Below are 19,951 nucleotides of genomic sequence, written 5' to 3'. Positions count from 1 at the left end.
TTGCCCGATGTCGTGCCACCAGCAACTTAAATTCACTGATGTGAGAACAAGCGGGAAATCAAACCTGCCCGGAAGATGGAGACCCAAAGTCAGGAACCGAGTCTGACACAGGCTCTGTCTAGGTCTTCTCTGTCCGCCTCTGCTTCTGTCTGCCTCTGTCCTGCTTGTGTGTGGCCCAACACACGTCCCTACCCCTGGGCCACAGGCTCTTCCAGGCTCCTGAACTGGACCTCTTCCTAATTCACGGACTGGAAAATCTGGAGAGTCAGCCGGTGGTGTGCTGGCAAATGTTTAGCAACTGGCTCCTCCAGGAAAAAGAAAGCCCAGATTTGTAGCCTTTGCCAGTTTCTGTTGTAGAAACCCCACCATGGCCGATTCAACACCACCACATTCACCGAATGTGGAGTCGGCCACGTGTGTGTGGTGTGCACAACCCACTCATGAACCAGGACAGCCAACGCATCCCACTGGCACCATCGCTACCATTGGTCTAAGACTTCAACGGCTGAGTCAAATGTCCGCTGCTGGCCACTCGGTTGTGGCTGGGATCGGGTCAAGTGATGCAAACATGGCCGCCAGAGCTCACCCCTTAGCACAGCAGGCTGTGGGAGGTCAATTTCCGAGAACGCCTTGAGGCCCGTGAGGTTACCGAAGACAGGTTCCCGGCTACTCCATATCCATTTACCCCCCCTCATGTCAACACATCTGGTTTCCTTTTGGGGAGATGTACTACAGATTGGGGTTTCACCTGATGCTCCAGGCCTAGAGCATGGGCTGTAGGTCTAAGCCAATCAAGTATAGACATTCTGGTCACGGTGATTGGTTCAGGGATGGGACCTACCCCAGTCCCAACCAGCAAGACCCAGATATTTGCTGGGGCTTCTAGAAGAGAGAGAGGCTTGACTGCAGGAAACCCGGCGGGGAGCCTGTGAGGCTGGAGCCTGAGGGTGAAACCAGCTCTTAGAACAAAGCAAAGTGGAGAGCTGGAGACACAACAGTGAGCCCTGAGGCTGGCCTGACTCCCGCACTGTCCTGTTATGAAAGCCAAAAAATCCTTGTTTGGGTTGGACTTTCTACACTTGCAGCCACGTCTTGACTCACAAGGCCTGTGAGGGCTCAGAGTGAATTCCTGAAGGTGAGCTCCATGGTGACTCTTGGTAGAGTCACTTCTGTCTCACTCAGAATGCCCCACAGAGGACCAGCCTTGATAAACTCTGGGGTCATTAATTCCTGCATTTCCCTCCTCCACAATCAAAACATTGACCCACGTGGGGAAAGTGGATTGAAGGGGACTTCTTGGTTCCCTCACTCACGGGAATCGTGTCCCAGTCAGGGCACTTGCGGTGGACCCCCGAAGATAGGCAGGGTACTGGGATGTGGCCACCCCCCCACCTGGGAGCGGGGGCTGGGAACCCCACTGGACCCCACACATCCAAAAAGGCTTCATTCAGAATGAGACAAACCTGGGTGAGACGTGTGTTCCTGCCACTTAATTACAGCATGATCCTCGGCAAAAACAACAACAACAATGAAACAGGAACAAAAAAAAACCCCTCTTGGTTTTCTGCCTCCTTCATAGGGGGCCACAGGGTGCCAGACACCGAGCACTTGGCTCAGCAGCTGGGGTGAGGCCAGCCCACGGGAAGGGGCCATTTCCCTCCTTCCCCAAGTCTGGGGGGCGGGGGAGGGGAGAGGAGCAATGGAAAAGTGCCCCCCAGCCCCGCCCTCGCACGGAGCACGCTAGACACGACCGCCACCCAGGTGCAGGTACAGTTTATTCTTCACAACAGAGAAATACAAAGAGCAGAGGGTTTGGAATTCTTTGTCTCTCGCCCCATGTAGTGTCTTCCCCCACACTGGATTTTTATTTTGCTCCCCACCCCTTCTCTTAAATAGAATGCAAACCTGTTTCCTGAAGCATCGAGGGGCACCTGCCCTCGCCTCCCTGCCACCAAGATGCAGACTGAGAAGCCGACAGACTGTTTTCTCTTTTTTAATAAGGTAACTAGTTCTAAATATGGTGGCCTGGAGGTCCCATAGAAAAAAGCAAATGGGGTGTTAACAGTATGTATGACAGCGTATTTACAGGGTAGTAACATGCGGACAAAAAGCTACAATACTGAGTATCCGACGACGCAAGTCAAACAAAGGGGTGGGGGCTGGGGCAGAGAACCCCATGGGAAAAAAATCCCCAGGAAACGTTAAACTGGTAAATCAATGGCGAGTTAAGGCTTAAAAAGTGTATAAAAATAACACAGTTAATATTCAAAACGGAACTCCAGATACAGAATATATAGATGAGTTTCTGTCTAGTTTTTTTTTTTTTTTTCCCCGGGGGATGAAGGGGGGCTTCTCCGGGCTCTGTACATAGTTCCTATATACATGGACACGCATGGCTTTCAGATCGGGGTGTGTCTGTGGGGGCTGAGGGCAGGGTCTGCTCCTGGGACCCTCCTCCCCGAGGATCCCTTCCCTGCCGAGGGGCCTAGGGCCTGGACTGGGGATTCCCCCCTTCATGACAGGGAAGACACATAACCCCTCCCTGGGCACTGCCCCATCTGGAGGAAATTCTGGAGGGGGGGGTCCTAAGCCTAGGCCCACTCCCTCCCCACCCCCCTGCCCACAGTCTGGGATGGTGGGAGAGGTAGCCAATAGGTTTCCTGGCCAGCACCGAGGTAGACTGGGGTGGTCTTCAGGGCAGTGGAGGACCAGGTTTTACCCAGCCCACCCTCACCCCATTTCCCTGGGCCTGTGCCCAGCCCAGCCCAACGTTGCACCCTTTGGTCCTGCGGATCTCCCAGCCCCTCTCCTGTTTTGCCTCCTGAAGCCTGGGCAGCCCCAAGAGCTGCCTCATCCCTCTGCTCAGTAATGCCCAGGGTGTAGCCCGAGAGGTTGGAGCTGGGCACCTAGGGGTGAGTGGCTCACTCCAGATGCTTCCTGTCCCCTCCCACCTGGGGGGGGGTCCCCTTTGCAGTCCAGAAACCCAGGCCTGAGCCTTCCCTCAAGACCTGAGGCTGTGGCAAGAGAAGGTCCCACGCTGCCCTCTGGTTCTCTGTGTCCATCTGTCCGATTCTTTTAATTTCTCGGTCTTAGCAGCACCAACTTCTTGGCCAATAAATATCTTTTTTGTTATTTCCAAAACAAACTTAAAAACAAAAACAGTGAAGCAAGTGGAGGGTGGGGAACAAAAAGAAACCCAACAGAGAGGTTCAAAGTGCTCTGAGATCGTCTTTGGATGCCACCAAAACAGTCCAGAATCTTGCAGTTGGCCTGGCCGCCCCCGGAGCTGGACCGGGCAGGGCTTCTGCAGCCCAGGCTTTCTGGAAGGTCAGGAAGGTCATGAGAGAGCTCGGCTGTTCCTGGAGGGCCCCTGGAGGAAGCTGGGGCCTGGTGCTGCCTGGGTCTGTGTCTGCCAGTGGGCAGGGTGGGGCGGCGCCTTGGGTCGGCTCAGATGAGGGAAATTCGCACCGGGATGCCGGGGGACTCCGTCCTCTGGGGCGAGTGATGGCTCACCAGGTGCTCCACCACCGTGTGTTTGGACATGTGCTTCATCAGGTAGGTCTCCTGTGGGCAGGGGTGAGATTCAGAACATGCAACCCTTGGCAAGACACGCAGGGGAGGCTGCAGTTCCCACAAGTGGCCACGGGAGGGCTCCGTGGTAGGTGGGCCAGCTGGTGGCGAGCAGCCCGGCTCTAGGCCATCAGGTGGGCAGTGAGCATCGGTTCTAGCGATGATGCTGCATTGCCGCCATGCGTGGGTGCTGGCCCATTTACCAGACTGTGAGCCCACAGCATGCCAGCTGGAGAGCTGGCACGCACCAGGCTCGTCCCTCGGAAGTGCCCACCTGGACCTCCTGAGGGCCAGGCCAACTGGCTGCACCTCAGCCTGCCTGGGGAATCGAGCACAGCCGCCCCCATCTGGCCGGTGCTCCAGCGAGGGAGAAGCAGGAGGCCTTGGTCTGAGCTGGGTCCTGCCACCTCGTAGCAGTGGAACCTCAGATACGTCATCTCGTATGCCCAAGCCTCCTCTTGAAGGAACCACCTCAAAGGGTCGCTATGGCAGATAGAGCTCCCAGCACGCGGTAAGGGTCAAGGGGACTGTTCCTCCCCCAGTCTCTACTCTGGATTCCAGGCGGTGGTGGGAGCCCCGGCCTCTGCAACCCCACCCCCCCACGCAATCCTCCCTTGGGAAGAAGCCGGACCTGATAGGACCGGTGACTTGGGGAAGCACAAACTGGGCATGCTCGGCTCGTCCCCTGACTGTCCCCACGGCTCTGCCAAGTCTGACCTGAGGCACCCACAACTGGGCGCGTGAGGGGACCCACGGGCTCACCTGCAGGCCCGGAGGCTCTCACACTCAGGTAGAAGGAAGTGGGAATACCTGGTGAGCCACCACTCGCCCCACAGGACAGTCCCCCGGTCTCAAACATCACCTTGCTCAGAATCAGTCATGTAGAGGAAGCCCTCAAATGCGGTGGCAACAGGCTATCAAACACCACCAGAGGGAAAGCCTCAGCAGCACGCAAACTAGGAAACTACTCTTCAGTGAATACACTGCAAAGAAAAAAATGACCCGGGTGGGGGCAGGGGCACAGGGTGGGGATCAACAGACTAAAAGATATATTGACAGGGTACAATGTAGGGACCTTCCTTGGATCTTGATTACAAAATCAGATTGGAAGTAAACAAAATGCTGGCCTAATTCAGGAGACAGAAAATGTGAACGCTGACCGGGTAGCTGATGGTACCAAGGACTTAAGGGAATTGTAAAGATACCGTGAACATGTTAAAAAAGAGGAGTCCTGATGTTTAGAGACAGAGTGAAAATTTTCAGATGAAACAACATAATGTCTACAGAGACATTATAGGGACAGAAAATAGGGATATGGATGAGCCAAGATTGGTTGATGGTTCTGGGGGCTAATGGGAACGTGGGGGTTCACTCTTCTAAAATGTTTCTTTTATGTATTAAAGTAGTTTAAAATTCAATCCATTAAAATGTTTTTTGGGTTTTTTTCCTTTAAAGGTTTGTCACTGGGGCGCCTGGGTGGCTCAGTCGGTTAAGCGTCCAACTCTTGATCTCGGCTCAGGTCATGATCTCACGCTTCATGAATTTGAGCCCCGAGTCAGGCTCTGTGCTGACAGCACGGAGCCTGCTAAGGATTCTCTCTCTCTCTCCCTCTCTCTCTCTCTCTCTCTCTCTCTCTCTCTCTCTCTGCCCCTCCCCTGCTTGCTTGCATGTGCATTCTCACGCGCTCTCTCTCTCGCTCTCAAAAAAATAAAATAAACATTAAAAAAAAAAAAAAAAAGATGTCAGGGTACCTGACTAGCCCAGTCAGTAAAGCATGTGACTCTTGATCTCAGGGTCCTGAGTTCAAGCCCCACATTGGGCATGGAGCCTACTTAAAAAAATATCATGCCAACTATACTTTACTTAAAAATAAATTTAAAATAAAGGTAATTATTCTTGTTCTAGAGAGTCCAGTCAGGCCCAGTTCTATAGAGTCCAGTCACCGCAAGTCAGGTGGACTGGGACACCCCCGCTGCCCCCAGAATTCAGACAGACTCCATCTAGAATCTCAGTCACGGACGCCTGTGGTCCCTCCCCTGGGAGCAGATGTGAGGAGGTGGGTGTCCAGAACTTGAGGCCGACGCCAGCTGACGGTCAGCCGGCTGAGTGGGGCTCCTAGGTCTCTGGGGTGCCCTGCCTCTCCCCTTGGGGCCCTTTCCCTGCAGGTTCTGCCCTCTGTCTTTCAACTCTCCTCTGCCCTTTGAACTCCAGGGAGGGAGCAGTGTCATGAACCCAGTGCTCAGCAACCACAGGCCTGGCTGGCACCTGCCATACTCCTCACCGCCCGACGTGTGCCCCCTCCAGTCAGTGACCTCTCAAAAATATCCTCCCGGACAGTCCCCTCCCCCCAGTGGCTTCCCATTCTACCTGGCAAATATCCAAACTCCCTAACAAGGCCCCACAGCCCCGTGTGACCTAATCCTCTTTCAGTCCCTGGAAACTGCCACGCTTGTTCCACCTCAGGGTGTGCTCCTGCTTCGAAGTTTCTCACCCTCCTTACCCTTCAAGGCTTCATTGAAATATTACCCCCTCCCCTGACCTACCCAGACCTACGTCCCTTTCCCAATTCTGTTCTAGCCTCCCCTGCTGCTTTATCAACCTGTGTTTCCTTCAGACCAGTGGTTCTCAGGCGGAGGTGACTTCACCGCCTGGCCCGGGACACTTGGCAACGTCTGGCATTTTGGGTTGTCACAGCCTGGGGAGGGACAGCTAGTGCACAGAGGCCAAGGACGTATCTAACATCCTACAATGCACCAAACAGTCCCCGAGCACAAAGGTACCCTGCCCAAATGTTAACATGCACCGAGGATGAGAAACCCTGCTTACAGCAATTACCATAATTTGTCATTCCATATTTATTTGTTGGTTACTTGTTTAATATCTGTCTCCAGCAGTAGAGTCCAATCTCCCTGGGGGCAGAGAATATGTCTGTTTGATTCATCCTGACTCCCAATAGCCTGGCACAAGTGTTCAGTAAACACTGAGAGAATAAATCATTGTATTAGCGGATGTTTATTAGGCACTGGCTCTGCTGGCCAACAGCCCTGTGAGTTGAGAACTGTTACCTCGTCATTTTACAGATGAGGAAATTGAGGCTCAGTGATCTCTGTCTGGATTTGCATGGGGGTCTATTAACCAGAATATCTGATTAGCTGGAGACGCACACACACTCAGGTGATTTGCCCAGCCTCCCTCTTCTTGCTGAAAGGCCCTTGCTTAGGGAAATTCCCACCCAGGGACAGAGAGTTGGATGAGATGACCTTTCTGGTACTGCTCAGGCCTTTCCTGAAATGATGAAGCTCTGGGCCGAGCCACTGCGCCCTCTCGTGGCCACGATGGGGGTTGTAGCTTGCCCAGCGGGGAAGGCCCTTCCCCGGCTCTGGCTCTGGAGAGCAGGGTGCCTGGCCCCCCACCACTGCCTTCAGTGTTCCGGGGCCTGGAGGAAACCAGGCGGCTACAGGCTGCCAAGAGGCTGGAGGCTCGGCCCAGGGCAGCCAGAAACAGAACTGGGGAGCCGAAACCCTGGCTCTGCCACTCATCGTGATCTCAGGGAGTCGCTTCCCCTCTCTGGGCCTCGGTTTCCTTGTCTGCAAAGTGGGGAGAATCAAGATGGCTGAGGCCACGGGAGAGGAAGAGGTCCCCCGAGGACCCCAGGCACTCACCGAGGTGTAGGCCCGCCCGCACATGCTGCAGCAGTAGGCCTTGGCGTGCTTGATGGCGTGGGCGGAGAGGTGGATCTGCAGGGACGCGGAGTCCGAGTAGGCCCGGTAGCAGTTGGGACACTTGTAGGGCTTGTCCTTGTTGTGCTGGCGCTGGTGAGACTGTGGGGAGCACAGAGGGGTCAGGGGCCAGCCAGGGTTCCCCCCAGCCCCACCCCGGCTTGGGCTCCCTTTGCAGGGGGCCAGGCAGGCAAGGGGCAAGCAGGTACTCACCTGGAGGTTGGAGAGCTGAGTGAAAGCCTTTTCGCAGCCAGGATGTGGGCACTTGTAGGGTCTGTCGCCTGTGTGGATTCTGCAATGGGCAGTGAGGTGGAGTCCCTGACAGATACCGTGGGCCGGCTCCGGCCCCCCAGGCCCTTGGATGGCCTCCACCATATATCTGACTCCCAAGCCGCCCTGCCTCCATTCCATACACTCCCCAGAGAGCCCCAGGCAAGAGCCGGGGACTTCACAGGTACCCCCTTCTCCTTCCTCCTCTGGCCTCCCATTGCCGGTCTGTAACCAGAGCCCTCCTGCTCCCCACAGCTCCCTGCTGAACCCCGCCCACCGCCAGCGCCCACTCAGAGACCCGGCCCAGTCCCCCAGCCTCAGGGGCCCACGTTGACTGCTTTCTGCCCCTCTCTTCTTAAAAACCCACCTACAGACCACCACTGAAAGAACACAGATCCACAGCTTTGCCAGGAACGTGCCTGTCCACTCTGTCTCTTGCCTTCAGAAGGAAATGTCTCTGACTGGCCCCCAACTTCTGTCCCCTGCCCTGTCCCCACATCAGATTCATGTCTGGGATGGCTACCTGGTCACCCCCAGCTACCGAGAGAATGCAGGACGGGGAGGCCCGGCAGTTCAGCCCTCTCTGTCCTTCCTGTGAACCCTCTGTCCCCTCCCACTCCTGGGTTCTCATCCTGGCTGCACCAGCTACTAGCTGGGCGACCCTGGGAAAAATCACTGAGCCTCGGTTTCCTCATCTGCAAAATGAGCATAAAAATATGACCTCACTTCGCTTTGTGAAGATTACGTTAGATAATAGGTGTTAAGGGGTTTGGCCAAGTGTTGGCACAAAGTCCGCACTCAGTCAACACTTGCCAGTATTACCATCATTCATTCATTCATTCATTCACTCAACATTCATTACGCTGGGTAGCTCTGTGCCAGGGACCACGCTTGGTACTTAGAATGAACAAAACAGACAAAAAAACCACTGCCTCATGGAAACAAACAACAAACATGAAATAAGTAAGTAAATCCCACATAGAAGGTAATAAGTGCTGTGAGAAGACAGAGAATAAGGTGGGGGGGGAGCACAGATGCCGGGGGGGGCGGATTCAGTTTTAAACACAAGGTCAGGGTGGGCCTCACTGAGCAGGTGACTCCAGAGTGATGACTCAAAGGTGGATGGCTGGATTTTCTGTTCAGGTCAGTGGTGCTGCTCGTGCCTGCCTGACAGCCCAGGGGGCCCAGGTGAGGACGGAGGTGGGCCTGGACAGGTGCGCAGACGCCCCAGAGCCCCATCTTCCGTGCAAGCCCTCCGCCATCAGCCTGAGCTTGTCTTCAGTCACCTGTTCTGGCAAATCCTCTCTGCCAAGTAGGTGGGCCGTGAAATGCTGGCCGTCCTGAACGCTGTTTGCCTAATTTGCCACCAAGCATCAAGGGAAGGGAGAACCCAGCCCTGGCCACACAGTGTCCCTAATGCCCCAGGCCACCTCACCGAGGCGGCTTGCTCTGCCCATCAACTCATCAAACAAACTAAGGTCCCTGTCCCAGCAGGCCCCATGCTGGATAGGCTTGAATAAACAACATTCCCCGCCATCAGGAAGACATTGGCTGCCTACCGTGAACACGGGAAGAGTCCAGATTCCTTAGTGTGTCATTCAAGGCCCTTCATCGTGTGCTCTGGCCTCACCTCCCTGCTCCTATGCACCCTACATCCTGGTCCAAGATCCATTTCTCACCCGGCAACCTTGTCTGACTAATGATTCTGCCCACCAAACCTGTGATCCGGATGCATCCTCAGTACAGGGGCCACTCCCCTCCCTCCCCTCCCCGCCCACCATCTCCTCTACGCAACAGGGAGGAGGGCAAGCACAGGGCCCAGGCTCAGATGCCAAGGCCAGAGCCAGTTCACAGGCTGCACAGAAACCTGCCAAGTGGAGCTGGTTGGCCCGATTTTGAGAACCCCATTCTACCTGCACATTTCTGGGTGTCATGTATCTGGAGACATCATTCCAACCATGGCACCCTGTCCCTACAATGGAAGGACCTTAAGGGCCATCTGGACTGACACAACCCCTCCGTTCCATCCTCCCCTCACCCCCTCCAGGGCTGGGGAATTCATTCAGTTGGGGTCAGGTGGCAGAGGGGACTAAGGGACCCCAGGGCATGTGCTGATTTTGTCTTAACCCCTCCAGGGCTCACCCCAGAGTCCTTGCCTCCCACCGCTCCTCTCCCCCGCCCCCAGCCTCTGGCCCCACCAGCCTCCCCGACTCCACTAGACTCCAAGCTCCTCCCTTTATCCAGGCTGCCCCCTCTTCCGGGCACACTCTTCCCCAGCTAATACCCGGTGAAAACCCACACTCCTGTTCTCAGCGTAAAAGCCCCCGATTGGGCAGCCTTCCCTGAGCCCCCACACCAGGCCTGGGCCCTGCAGCCCACCCCCAAGCAATGTGTATTTTGTCACTGCCTAGTCACTGTTTCCTGGGCTGCCTCCTGAGGGCAAGGGCTCCCCTGGTCTTGTTCACCAGCATCACCCCAGGGACCAGCCAAGAGGACCCTGTACATAGGCAGGGACTGAATCAAAGAGGGTTTTCTCTCTGATGTCGGTCATTGGCAACAGTAATATGCTCAACATAGCCAATGACGTCCATCCTCAGATATAGGATGCAAGTATTTGTTGACTGACTGCACCCTCCAAAGGTCCTTCCTCAGGGCCCCAGCCAAGCCCTCTGGAGTGGGAAAGCCCCCTGTGGCCTCCCAGTCCCAGTACCACAGCTGCCTGGCCTCCTCCCTGGACTCCCAGCAGCAGCCTCTCCCTTCCTGGCCTCCACCACAGCAGCAGCACAGGGATCTGACCTCGTCATGGCCCTGCCTGGCGACCTCCACTGTCTCCCCCTTTTCCAGGACAGAGTCCAAACCCTGTGACCCAGCATTCAAGGCCTTGGTTTCCAAAGCCTCCCCTCCACCACTGCTCTCCCTGGCAAGGAGTCTTTCCGACTTTCCAGTGAGCTACGCACATGAAGACACCGCCCCCCCCCACCCCCCCCAGCAAGCGTCTGAGCCTGTGCTCATGCTGCCGCCCCTGCCGGGAACACCTCCCCCGACTCCACCCCTGCTCAGTTCCAACATCGGACTCCTGTCTCCGCAGGGCATCTTCTCTGTAGGGGAGCACCCAGCCCGCTCCCCACATGTGCTCACATGTGCGGACCACAGGCAGCGCAGGGGGGCCGAGCTGAAATCAGTGCCCCTGGACCGCCGCAGCCCCCCACCCTGGGGCCCCGAAGACTCGCCCTGTGGTAGCTGGCACCTCCACCCATAGGAGCTTCTTCCGCAGCCCCTTCTTCCCTGTGACGCACGGGCTCCTGGGGGATCTGGGCTCAAATCTCACTTCTGCCTCCTCGTAGCACAGTGACCTTGGGCAAGTGACTTTGCCTCCCTCAACCCAGTTTCCTCAGTCCAAAAATGGCGATAATAATACGGATTGTAATGACCGTAAGGATTCAGTGACTTCTTCAAAGGGTGTTCATGAGATACTTTCTATTTAAGATAAACAAGTTATACAAACCAACAAGGAGAATTTATTCAATGTTTAAATAAAATTATGGACAATTCATCAGTTCTCATTTTTTCTTTTATTTCCCAGGTAATAAATTACACTGAACGACTTCAGCCGGGTGAATGCTTTGGAACTAACACAACGGTAGGGTCAGCACAAGTTAACCTTCCTTGAGATGACTCACTCTCTGTGCCACTTTTCAGATTCGCTACCTCTTCTTTAGAAACACAGCTTCACACTACAGGAGGACTTCGTATGGAAACACCCGCCTCAGGGCCAGGCACACGGGCGTCCTGGACACAGACTAGTTGTGGGTAGAATTTGACTACCGTTACGATCATCAGACTCGAGAAAAACGGAATGACGCCTACCCCTGCCACCAGTATGCCTACCCCGGCACACGCACACAAACGTCACATAGCTGAGAAAACAAATGCAAACCGGTCTGCAGCCTGAATAGACAAACACATCCGGTCACTCGAGCCTCTTCCTAGACCTCACCTACCCACTCACAAAACGGGTGCGATCCCCGACTTTTGCCTTGTAAGGCTGCAGGTACATGACCTCGCACTCGTGCTAACTGCTGTCGCAGGTGTGACAGATGCCATTTTTCTACGCTGACCAGACTCTCTGCAAAGTTCTGCTGACTTTCTTTTGAAATACATGTGGTTTTTATTATTTATGGGGTCACCCCTGAACTCTGGACTTCTGGAACACTCTGCCAGCTACCTGTGTTTCCTTACTTGTTTTGTCTTCCTTTCATGGAAGAGAGCCCCACCAAAGTGCTTCAGCACATCGAAACTACGTTGCCCCCCAGAATGTTTCCAGGCACATCTTTCTCCATAACCAGAGTCATCTTGCTCAACCTGTTTCTAACTCTATTTCTATTATGTAACCAGGGCTGGTTCAGCCTTGGACGTGACCTTCTTTTATTCCCCTCATTACTGGCATCACCCTTGGAAGATGGATTTGATTATGTGCCTTGACTGTCTGGTTTTCTACGGAGGGGCAAAAAGCAGGAAAGAGTCTCTGTGGAACGGCAGGAAACAAGGAACCTGGAATCTGGTTGCTTCTTTGTGTTTAGCTTTTTGTTTGTTTGTTTGTCTAACGGATTCTGGAACTTGTATTCGGGACACCCACCTCTTTGTCACTGGGTGAGGACACATCGGTTTAATTATATGTGTCACTGTCTAATGACTAACAATTTGTCTCTAATGTTAATAGGACCCTCTTCTATTGCTTGTTTGGTTTCCCACCATTATGCACTCAAATCACTCGAGGAAAAAAAAAATGTGTGTCCTTGGGAATGGAGAGCAATCCCTGGATAAGGAACATCAGCAAAATCCCCTCCTTCAAAGGCCTGTGAAATTTTTGTTGCTTTTTTGGTCACGGTCTTGATGAGTATTTTAAAACAAAGGTTTACTTCTGAAAAAACTAGGATTCGTCCTAATTATCACTACTTGCTACTGTGTTTCTTTTTTTTTTTTAAGTTTATTTTTGAGAGAGAGAGAGAGACAAAGCATGAGTGGGGGAGGGGCAGAGAGAGAGGGAGACACAGAATGTGAAGCAGGCTCCAGGCTCTGAGCTGTCAGCACAGAGCCTGATGCGGGGCTCCAACTCACAAACCGTGAGATCATGACCTGAGCCGAAGTCAGACGCCCAACCTACTGAGCCATTCAGGTGCCCCATTTAAAAATAATTGTTTTTTGAATGTTTACTTATTTTTTAGAGGGAGAGACAGAGCGTGAGCAGGGGAGGAGCAGAGAGAAAGAGAGACACAGAATCCGAAGCAGGCTCCAGACTCTGAGCTATCAGCACAGAGCCCGAACCGGGGCTCAAACTCACAGACCGCGAGATCATGACCTGAGCTGAAGTCAGACGCTCAACCGATTGAGCCACCCAGGTGCCCCATTACTACCAAACCAATGCTCATACCTTACCTAGGCTGCCCACCTTGTGCCCTAGCCTTCTCGAATCCAGGCCCCCAATCAGAATAATGTTATCAAAGTATCTTTTACACCCAAACGCTCTTGGACTTTCCAGATGGCCACCAGGCAACACCAAAGAGTTCCTTCTTTGCTTTACTAAAAGAGGGGATGCTCCAAATGATTGAGCGTTTTGTATTTTCTGTATTTTTAATTAGCCAAACACTAGAGCGAGGGCTGTCCTATGAAGATACTACTGTAAGGCAGCTGGCAAATCAAAAGAAGAGATGGCCAATCTCCCTGCATTAATTTCATATTTTATGTGCATATATACATACAGAAAATGTATTATACACTTATATTCATTTTATATGTATGATAATATGTAACTTATACGATTATACAGTATATCATACAGAATTATATATGCTATATAATATAAATATATACATTTGGGCACTTTTTAAAATGGAGACCAAAAAACAATAACTTATTTTCACATACAATAAAAATCAAAAAGATATGTCCTTATGAGCACCAGGTGTTATATGTAAGTGACGAATCACTAGGTTCTAATCCTGAAAACAATACTCCACTGTATGTTAACAACTTGAATTAAAAAAAAAAAAAGATTTTGTTCTACATTTAACTAACTACACTTACCAATTAGTGACAGTTATAACACATCTTATGAGATAAATTAAAAGAGTCTGAAGATGGGTCAATGCCCTTGCTGCCTAAAATCTGTTCTTAATCTTAAATATTGATCATGCAATATATCGTAATAAAAGACTACACTCTCCTCCACTCTGACATTGTTGATTGTTACAATAAATGGACCAGAGTCATTTGGTCTCAGCAACAGATCTGAGGTCCCCCTCACACCTGCCAAAAGACCTCTGCTTCAGGTCTGAAGTTGAGTCTTCTGAAGAAGACATCAAGAGATTATGGGCTCAGTAGAGGACTACAGCACACGCACTTAGTTCTTTATGCTCCAGAGAACAGATGAATGGGCACAGCTTCCAAACGGACACCATCACCTCGAGCAGACACTGTGTGAGGCCAAGCCAGGGTCCCAGAGTCTTCACTCCAGAAGCAGGCAAGTTGGCAAAGCAGACTAACCACCCGAAATCAGCAGAACAGGAATTATGACTTTGGACGGAATGAAAGTGATTTAGTTGGGGTTAATTTCTAGTTCCTAAAGGGCATATGAGAAAACCCATTTCTTCTTTGATCTACCTCTAATCCTCAATTTAAGCTATCTTTGAACAAGGAATAAAATACTCAGACTGGGGTGTCTGGGTGGCTCAGTCAGTTAAACGACCGACTTCAGCTCGGGTCACGATCTCACAGTTTTTGAGTTCAAGCCCCACGTCGGGCTCTGTGCAGATAGCTCAGAACCTGAAGCCTGCTTTGGATTGTGTCTCCCTCTCTCTCTGCCCTTCCCCCACTCACACTCTGTTTCCTTCTCTCTCTCAAAAATAAATAAATATCAAAAAAAAAAAAAAAAACCTGCTCCGACCAACTGCCAACAATTTGAGACCATTTGCTCTTCGTGACCATTAGTTTGGTAAATAGGGCCAGTAAGAATCTGTCCTCCTTCCCAACAGGATATAATTGGGTAAATCAAATTTGTAACCACCACCATGCCAGAAATGTCACATTTGAAGACAAATTTCATTTAATTATAGTATTAGATTACTATAAGCCTGATAGTAAAACACAAGGACTGTCCTTCACACGTGGGAATGTGGACTCCCTAAGGCTCCAGGAAACTGGACCAGATCTGCTCCCTGGCTTATGGAACCCCAGCCTTCAAGGTTACACATGAAGTTACTCCTGCCAGCCCGAAACACCAACGCACTGGGTTGGGGGGGGGGGGTGTCTCCAAAAACAAGGTACCCTTTCCATCACAGGCTGTACAGGCACAACCCAACAGGTGAACTGGATCCTTCTAGGTTACTGATCTTAAATAATATCATGAGGAATTTTTTCACACACACAGATTAAAAGGAGGACCCAGGGGTTTTGTGAAATCTGACAGAAGTTAGCTCTCAAACCTTAGTATCGTATGCTCTAACCAGCAGGACTTTCTTTCTTCATCAGTACCTCGTTACTCGTGCCTGTGTCCAGAAAACTGGCCAAACTTTAAAAAATAATCAAAGTAATGACAAAAAATCAGAAACCTGCGGAAAGTTCTGTGGTCAGATCCTTATGCCTCAGGAGGCTCAGGACCAGGAGAAACCACGGATGCCTTGTCCTACTGGCACTCTGTCATTTGTTTCTTACCATCAAACCTACACATTATGCCTCCGAGTCCAAGGAACAGACAAAGCACTCTGTGCCCCGCGATAAAGCACACAAAGGCAATGGATGTGTATGAATAAATCACAAAAAGAACAACAATTTTTAAGAACCTAAAAATAAAAACTAGGGTCTCTCTGTCTAGCATCAGTCCTCAAAAGAGAAAACATCTGAGCACTTCCTGCAAGTTACAAGCTCCACACAAAAACATTACCCCTGACTTTTACAAAGCAGATAGCGGCCAACCCATAGCAATGCTCACAGATGCTATCACCAGGGGAGAGAAAACCTCTGTGTTTCTTCCCCTCTGAAGAGATGAACTGCAATCTTGGTAACCTTTGGTTTGTTTCTCTAAACACCTATGGTGTTTTTATTTGGCGGGTGGATAGTCAGTCTTTCTGATGTCTGTACTCCCCTGCAAAAACTGGTCTTTCCTGAAAGCATTTGTATTTCTGAATCTCTCTCTGACATGCTCGACTAGACTGTACGCCTATAAGGACAGGGAGTTTTGTCTGTTTTGTTCATTGCTGCGCTCCCAGAACCTAGAATCATGTCTGTCTTATGGTAGAGGCTCTGCAAATACTTGTCAAATGGATGAATCACATGACCTATAAAAGATAGTTCTATTTATTCCACAAATATTAAACAAATGCCCAGATGCTTATTACGTGCCACACACTGGGGATATGGGGATGGAGGGGACCAAGACCTTGCCTTCAAGAGCCATCAATGTATTTGGAAGTTGGGAAAAGAAGCCGGCAAGGACGAGACAGCCTATCGCTACCATGATGGGGATGCGTAGGGCCTGTCGGGGCGTGGGGAGGCTGGACTGAGAGATGGCTAGGAGAGGCCAGAGAAAAAGGATAAAGATGGGGGAGGGTGTTTCAGGCAAAGGACATAGCAGATAAGACACGGTGGGAAGGGTGGCATAGTAGTGACAGCAGAAGCCAGTGAGGTCCACAGAGGTCATATCACCAAAGGCTTCAAATGCCAAGTAAAGGAGTTTGGTCTTGACCCTCGGGGCAGTGGGCACCTAGAGAAGGTCCTTGCCCCTCCTGCACCAGGTCCATGCACCCGGCGCAGGTGCTGAGCTGAAATCGGCTGCAGGGGGTGCAGCACCAGGCGGGCCACTCACCTGGTGTGCTGCTGGAGGTGGGAGAGCTGTCGGAAGGACTTATCACAGTAGGAGCAGTGGTAGGGCTTGACGCCCAGGTGGATGCGCAGGTGCTGGGCCAGGTAGGAGGCGTTGGCAAAGGACTTGGAGCAGTGCGGGCACTTGTGGGGCTTGGCCTCGGTGTGTGACTTGGAGTGAATTTGCATCTCAGACTTGGTGAAAAAGGTCAGCGGGCACACCTTACACCTGTGGGGTAAGAGGCACGTTCACACCTGGGAAGACGGCCGCCGCCACCACCCCCGCCCCGCCCCTGCCCCCTACCAGTAAGCTCAGGGCACCTTCCACAGCACCCAGACCTTGCACCTGGGCACAGAGCTTCCTTGTGAGGAGCCCAGGGGTACAGGCTCCCAGCCTGGACACCCTCCAATCTGGAGACAAAGGCTCTTCCCCCAGGGGCCCATTCCCAGCAGTGGGGGAAACGGTTTCCATTTCCCAGGGAAGACAGGCCTGGCAATCCTGGGAAGGTGTGCCCGGGGCCACATGCCCTAACTTTGGGAGTAAGAAGTCCTCCCAGCTGCACATCAGAATTATCTGGGGAGCTTTCAAGAGGGGCTCACTGGCCCTCTGCATGTCCGCCCTCTAACCAATTATATCAAAATTTCTGGAGGTGCTGCCCTGGGATTGGCATTTTCTGAGTGCTCCCCAGATGATTCCAACTTGAGGGTCGAGAGCTTGAAGGGAGGAAGAACAGGACTCCCACGACACCAGGTTGTGGTGAGGTTGGCCTCTGGCAACCCTGCATATGCATGGGGGGATAGCCCCAGCCTGCCTGTGAATGGGCTGTGGGTGGGGCTCACCAGGAGACCCCGCTCCTCTGGACCTGGCCCCTACCCTCAGCCTCTGCAGTCCCTCTTTCCAGCCCCAGCTGCTGGGCTCCTAGGGCACCCCTTGGTGTGAGCCTCCACCCCACGCCCACGTGGACCCCCTCCCGCCAAGACCCCCACCTGTATGTCTTGCCCTCCTTGGCAGTCTCGCCCGAGGCCAGGATGGGGTAGGGGACTACGAGGACGGGCGGCCCCCCTGGGTTCTCCGCCTTGATCTTTTTGCGGCCACGCTCGGACTTGGGGGGGCCAAGCAGGCCATGGCCCTGGATTGTCTTGATGGAGTCCAGGAGGGGGGGGCTGGTGATCCCTGAGATGAGGGTGGGGGACGAGGCGATGAGGCGGCTCTGGCTGGTGGTGGTGGGCGTGGACGGGGTGCTGGTCCCCGTGCCTGCACTCGACTCAGACGTGCTCACAGCCGGGGTCCGGGAGGAGAGCCCCAGACCTGTGGAAGACATGGGGTGGGGGCAGCTGCAGAGGCCTTTCTAAGCACCCCCACTTCCCTTCGTAAATCACCCCAGGGGGAACTAAATGAGAGGCTGTGTGTGTGTGTGTAGGATGCCTTAGATACCTAAGGACTAAACTGGGTTGGTAACAGGCACTTTGGAAATACTTCAAACTGCAGAAAAAAAACAAGCACACAGATGTTCACTACTGTGTTATGTGCAATAGCAAAAAGCTAGAGGAACTGAAATGTGTAACATTAGGGAAGGGGTCAATAAATTGTGATCAGTTTTCTCTACTGAACATTAAGTGTCCATTAAAAAGGGGGTTATTATGGGGCGCCTGGGTGGCTCAGTCGGTTGAGCGTCCGACTTTGGCTCAGGTCATGATCTCGCGGTCTATGAGTTCAAGCCCTGTGTCGGGCTCTGTGCTGACAGCTCGGAGCCTGGAGCCTGCTTCGGATTCTGTGTCTCCCTCTCTCTCTACCCCTCCCCCGCTCAAGCTCTGTCTCTCTGTCAAAAATAAATAAACATTAAAAATAAATAAGTAAAAATAAAAAGAGGTTATGTTTGTAAAACAAAATATACACACAAAACAAACAACAAAATGGCCTACGTATGCACAGAAAAAGTAAGTAGGAGAAGATGTACCAAAAGTGATGTGGATAATGCAATTAGGAGTAATTTTTAAAATGTGTTTTGTTTTATTTTGTTTTTTTTACTTAGCTATACTTTGATTCTTTGACAATGAACTTTTTAAGAAACTTCTGTGATATATATATAGGAGCGCCTGGCTGGCTTAGTTGGAGGAGTGTGCAACTCTTGATCTTGGGGTTGTGGGTTTGAGCCCCACACTGGGTGTAGAGATTACTTAAAAAAAAAAAAAAACCTTTAAAAAAGGGAAAAGGAAAAAAATAAAATAAACTTTTGTTAATAAAAGTTATTCTTTTAAAAAGGAGGGGACTACAGGGGCGCCTGGGTGGCTCAGTCGGTTGAGCATCCGACTTCAGCTCAGGTCATGATCTCAAGGTTTGTGAGTTCGAGCCCCAGCATCGGGCTCTGTGCTGGCTGTTCAGAGCCTGGAGCCTGCTTGGGATGTTGTGTCTCCCTCTCTCTCTGCCCCTCTCCCGCTTGCACTTTGTCACTCTGTCTCTCTCTCTCAAAAATAAATAAACACTGAAAAAAAGGGGGAGGGGGACTAGAAACATTACAATACCAGGTTAAACAGACAAAAGATGAAAACGGTATCTATTGCATGACTAAAACATTGCTTCTTTTGAAAAGAAACCAGGAGCACCTGGGTGGCTCAGTCAGTTAAGTGTCTGACTTTGGCTCAGGTTATGATCTCACGGTTTGTGAGTTCAAGCCCTAAGTCGGGCTCTGCGCTGATAGCTCAGAGACTAGAGCCTGCTTTGGATTCTGTCTCTCCCTCTCTTTCTGCCCCTCTCCTGCTTGTGTGCATGCTCTCTTTCTCTCTCTCAAAAATAAAGACTTTTAAAAAATAAAAAATTTAAGAAATAAAAAAGAAACCAAAAATCTACGCATTGAAAAAGGTAAGCTCCAGAGATGGACACATGTTTGTGTCACCCACTGGCAGTGGAAGGATACATCTATCACCCTCAGTGGAGGGCTGTTTGGCACAAGCCATTGATGTGTCAATGTACCCAACTTTTTAAAAAAAAAGTTTAACATTTATTCATTTTTTGAGAGACAGAGAGAGACACAGCTTGCATGGGGGAGGGGCAGAGAGAGAGGGAGACACAGAATGTGAAGCAGGCTCCAGGCTCTGAGCGGTCAGCACAGAGCCCGACGCGGGGCTTGAACTCACAAACCGTGAGATCATGACCTGAGCCAAAGTCGGACGCTTAACTGACTGAGCCACCAAGGCGCCCCTAATGTGCACAACTCCTAGAAATTGCCCGCAAGGAAATATTTGCCCATGAGCACAAATGTCTGTGTACAGGGACCTTCCATATAAAATTCTGCTCAGACAAAACTGGACACAACCTGTTTGTCCTCAGCAGGGGCTGTGTAAAGAGATGTGGTCCATCCTCACTGTGAAGGACTGGGCAGCCACAAAAACAAGAAAGACGCTGTGCAGTGACGGAGAGAGAAGCCCGAATGTGCCGTTGTCAGGTGAAAAAGCAAATCATAGACAGTATGAACCCATCTGTTTAAAGGCACACACGCCTAAACCTCATATGTATGTAATAGACAATACATATGTGT

General features: G+C 51.7%; 1 protein-coding gene across 2 annotated transcripts in view; it reads right to left on the bottom strand.

The window, feature by feature from the left end:
- Positions 1-1,757: 1,757 nt before the first annotated feature.
- ZNF362 (zinc finger protein 362) overlaps positions 1,758-19,951 on the bottom strand; it is a 38,397-nt gene continuing 20,203 nt past the window's right edge. For both annotated transcript variants that reach the window (XM_042996368.1, XM_042996366.1), the window contains 5 exons: positions 17,403-17,724; positions 16,420-16,644; positions 7,503-7,581; positions 7,233-7,391; positions 1,758-3,564 (listed from right to left, as the gene is read on the bottom strand). In XM_042996368.1, the coding sequence (XP_042852302.1) occupies positions 3,448-3,564; positions 7,233-7,391; positions 7,503-7,581; positions 16,420-16,644; positions 17,403-17,724 (902 nt within the window). In that variant the 3' untranslated portion in view covers positions 1,758-3,447. The remainder of the gene's footprint in view (positions 3,565-7,232; positions 7,392-7,502; positions 7,582-16,419; positions 16,645-17,402; positions 17,725-19,951) is intronic.

Source organism: Panthera tigris, chromosome C1 (genome assembly GCF_018350195.1).
Source record: "Panthera tigris isolate Pti1 chromosome C1, P.tigris_Pti1_mat1.1, whole genome shotgun sequence".
Classification (NCBI taxonomy): Eukaryota; Metazoa; Chordata; class Mammalia; order Carnivora; family Felidae; genus Panthera; species Panthera tigris.
The sequence above is the reverse complement of the archived record's forward strand: the minus strand, read 5'-3'. Positions and strand labels throughout refer to the sequence as shown.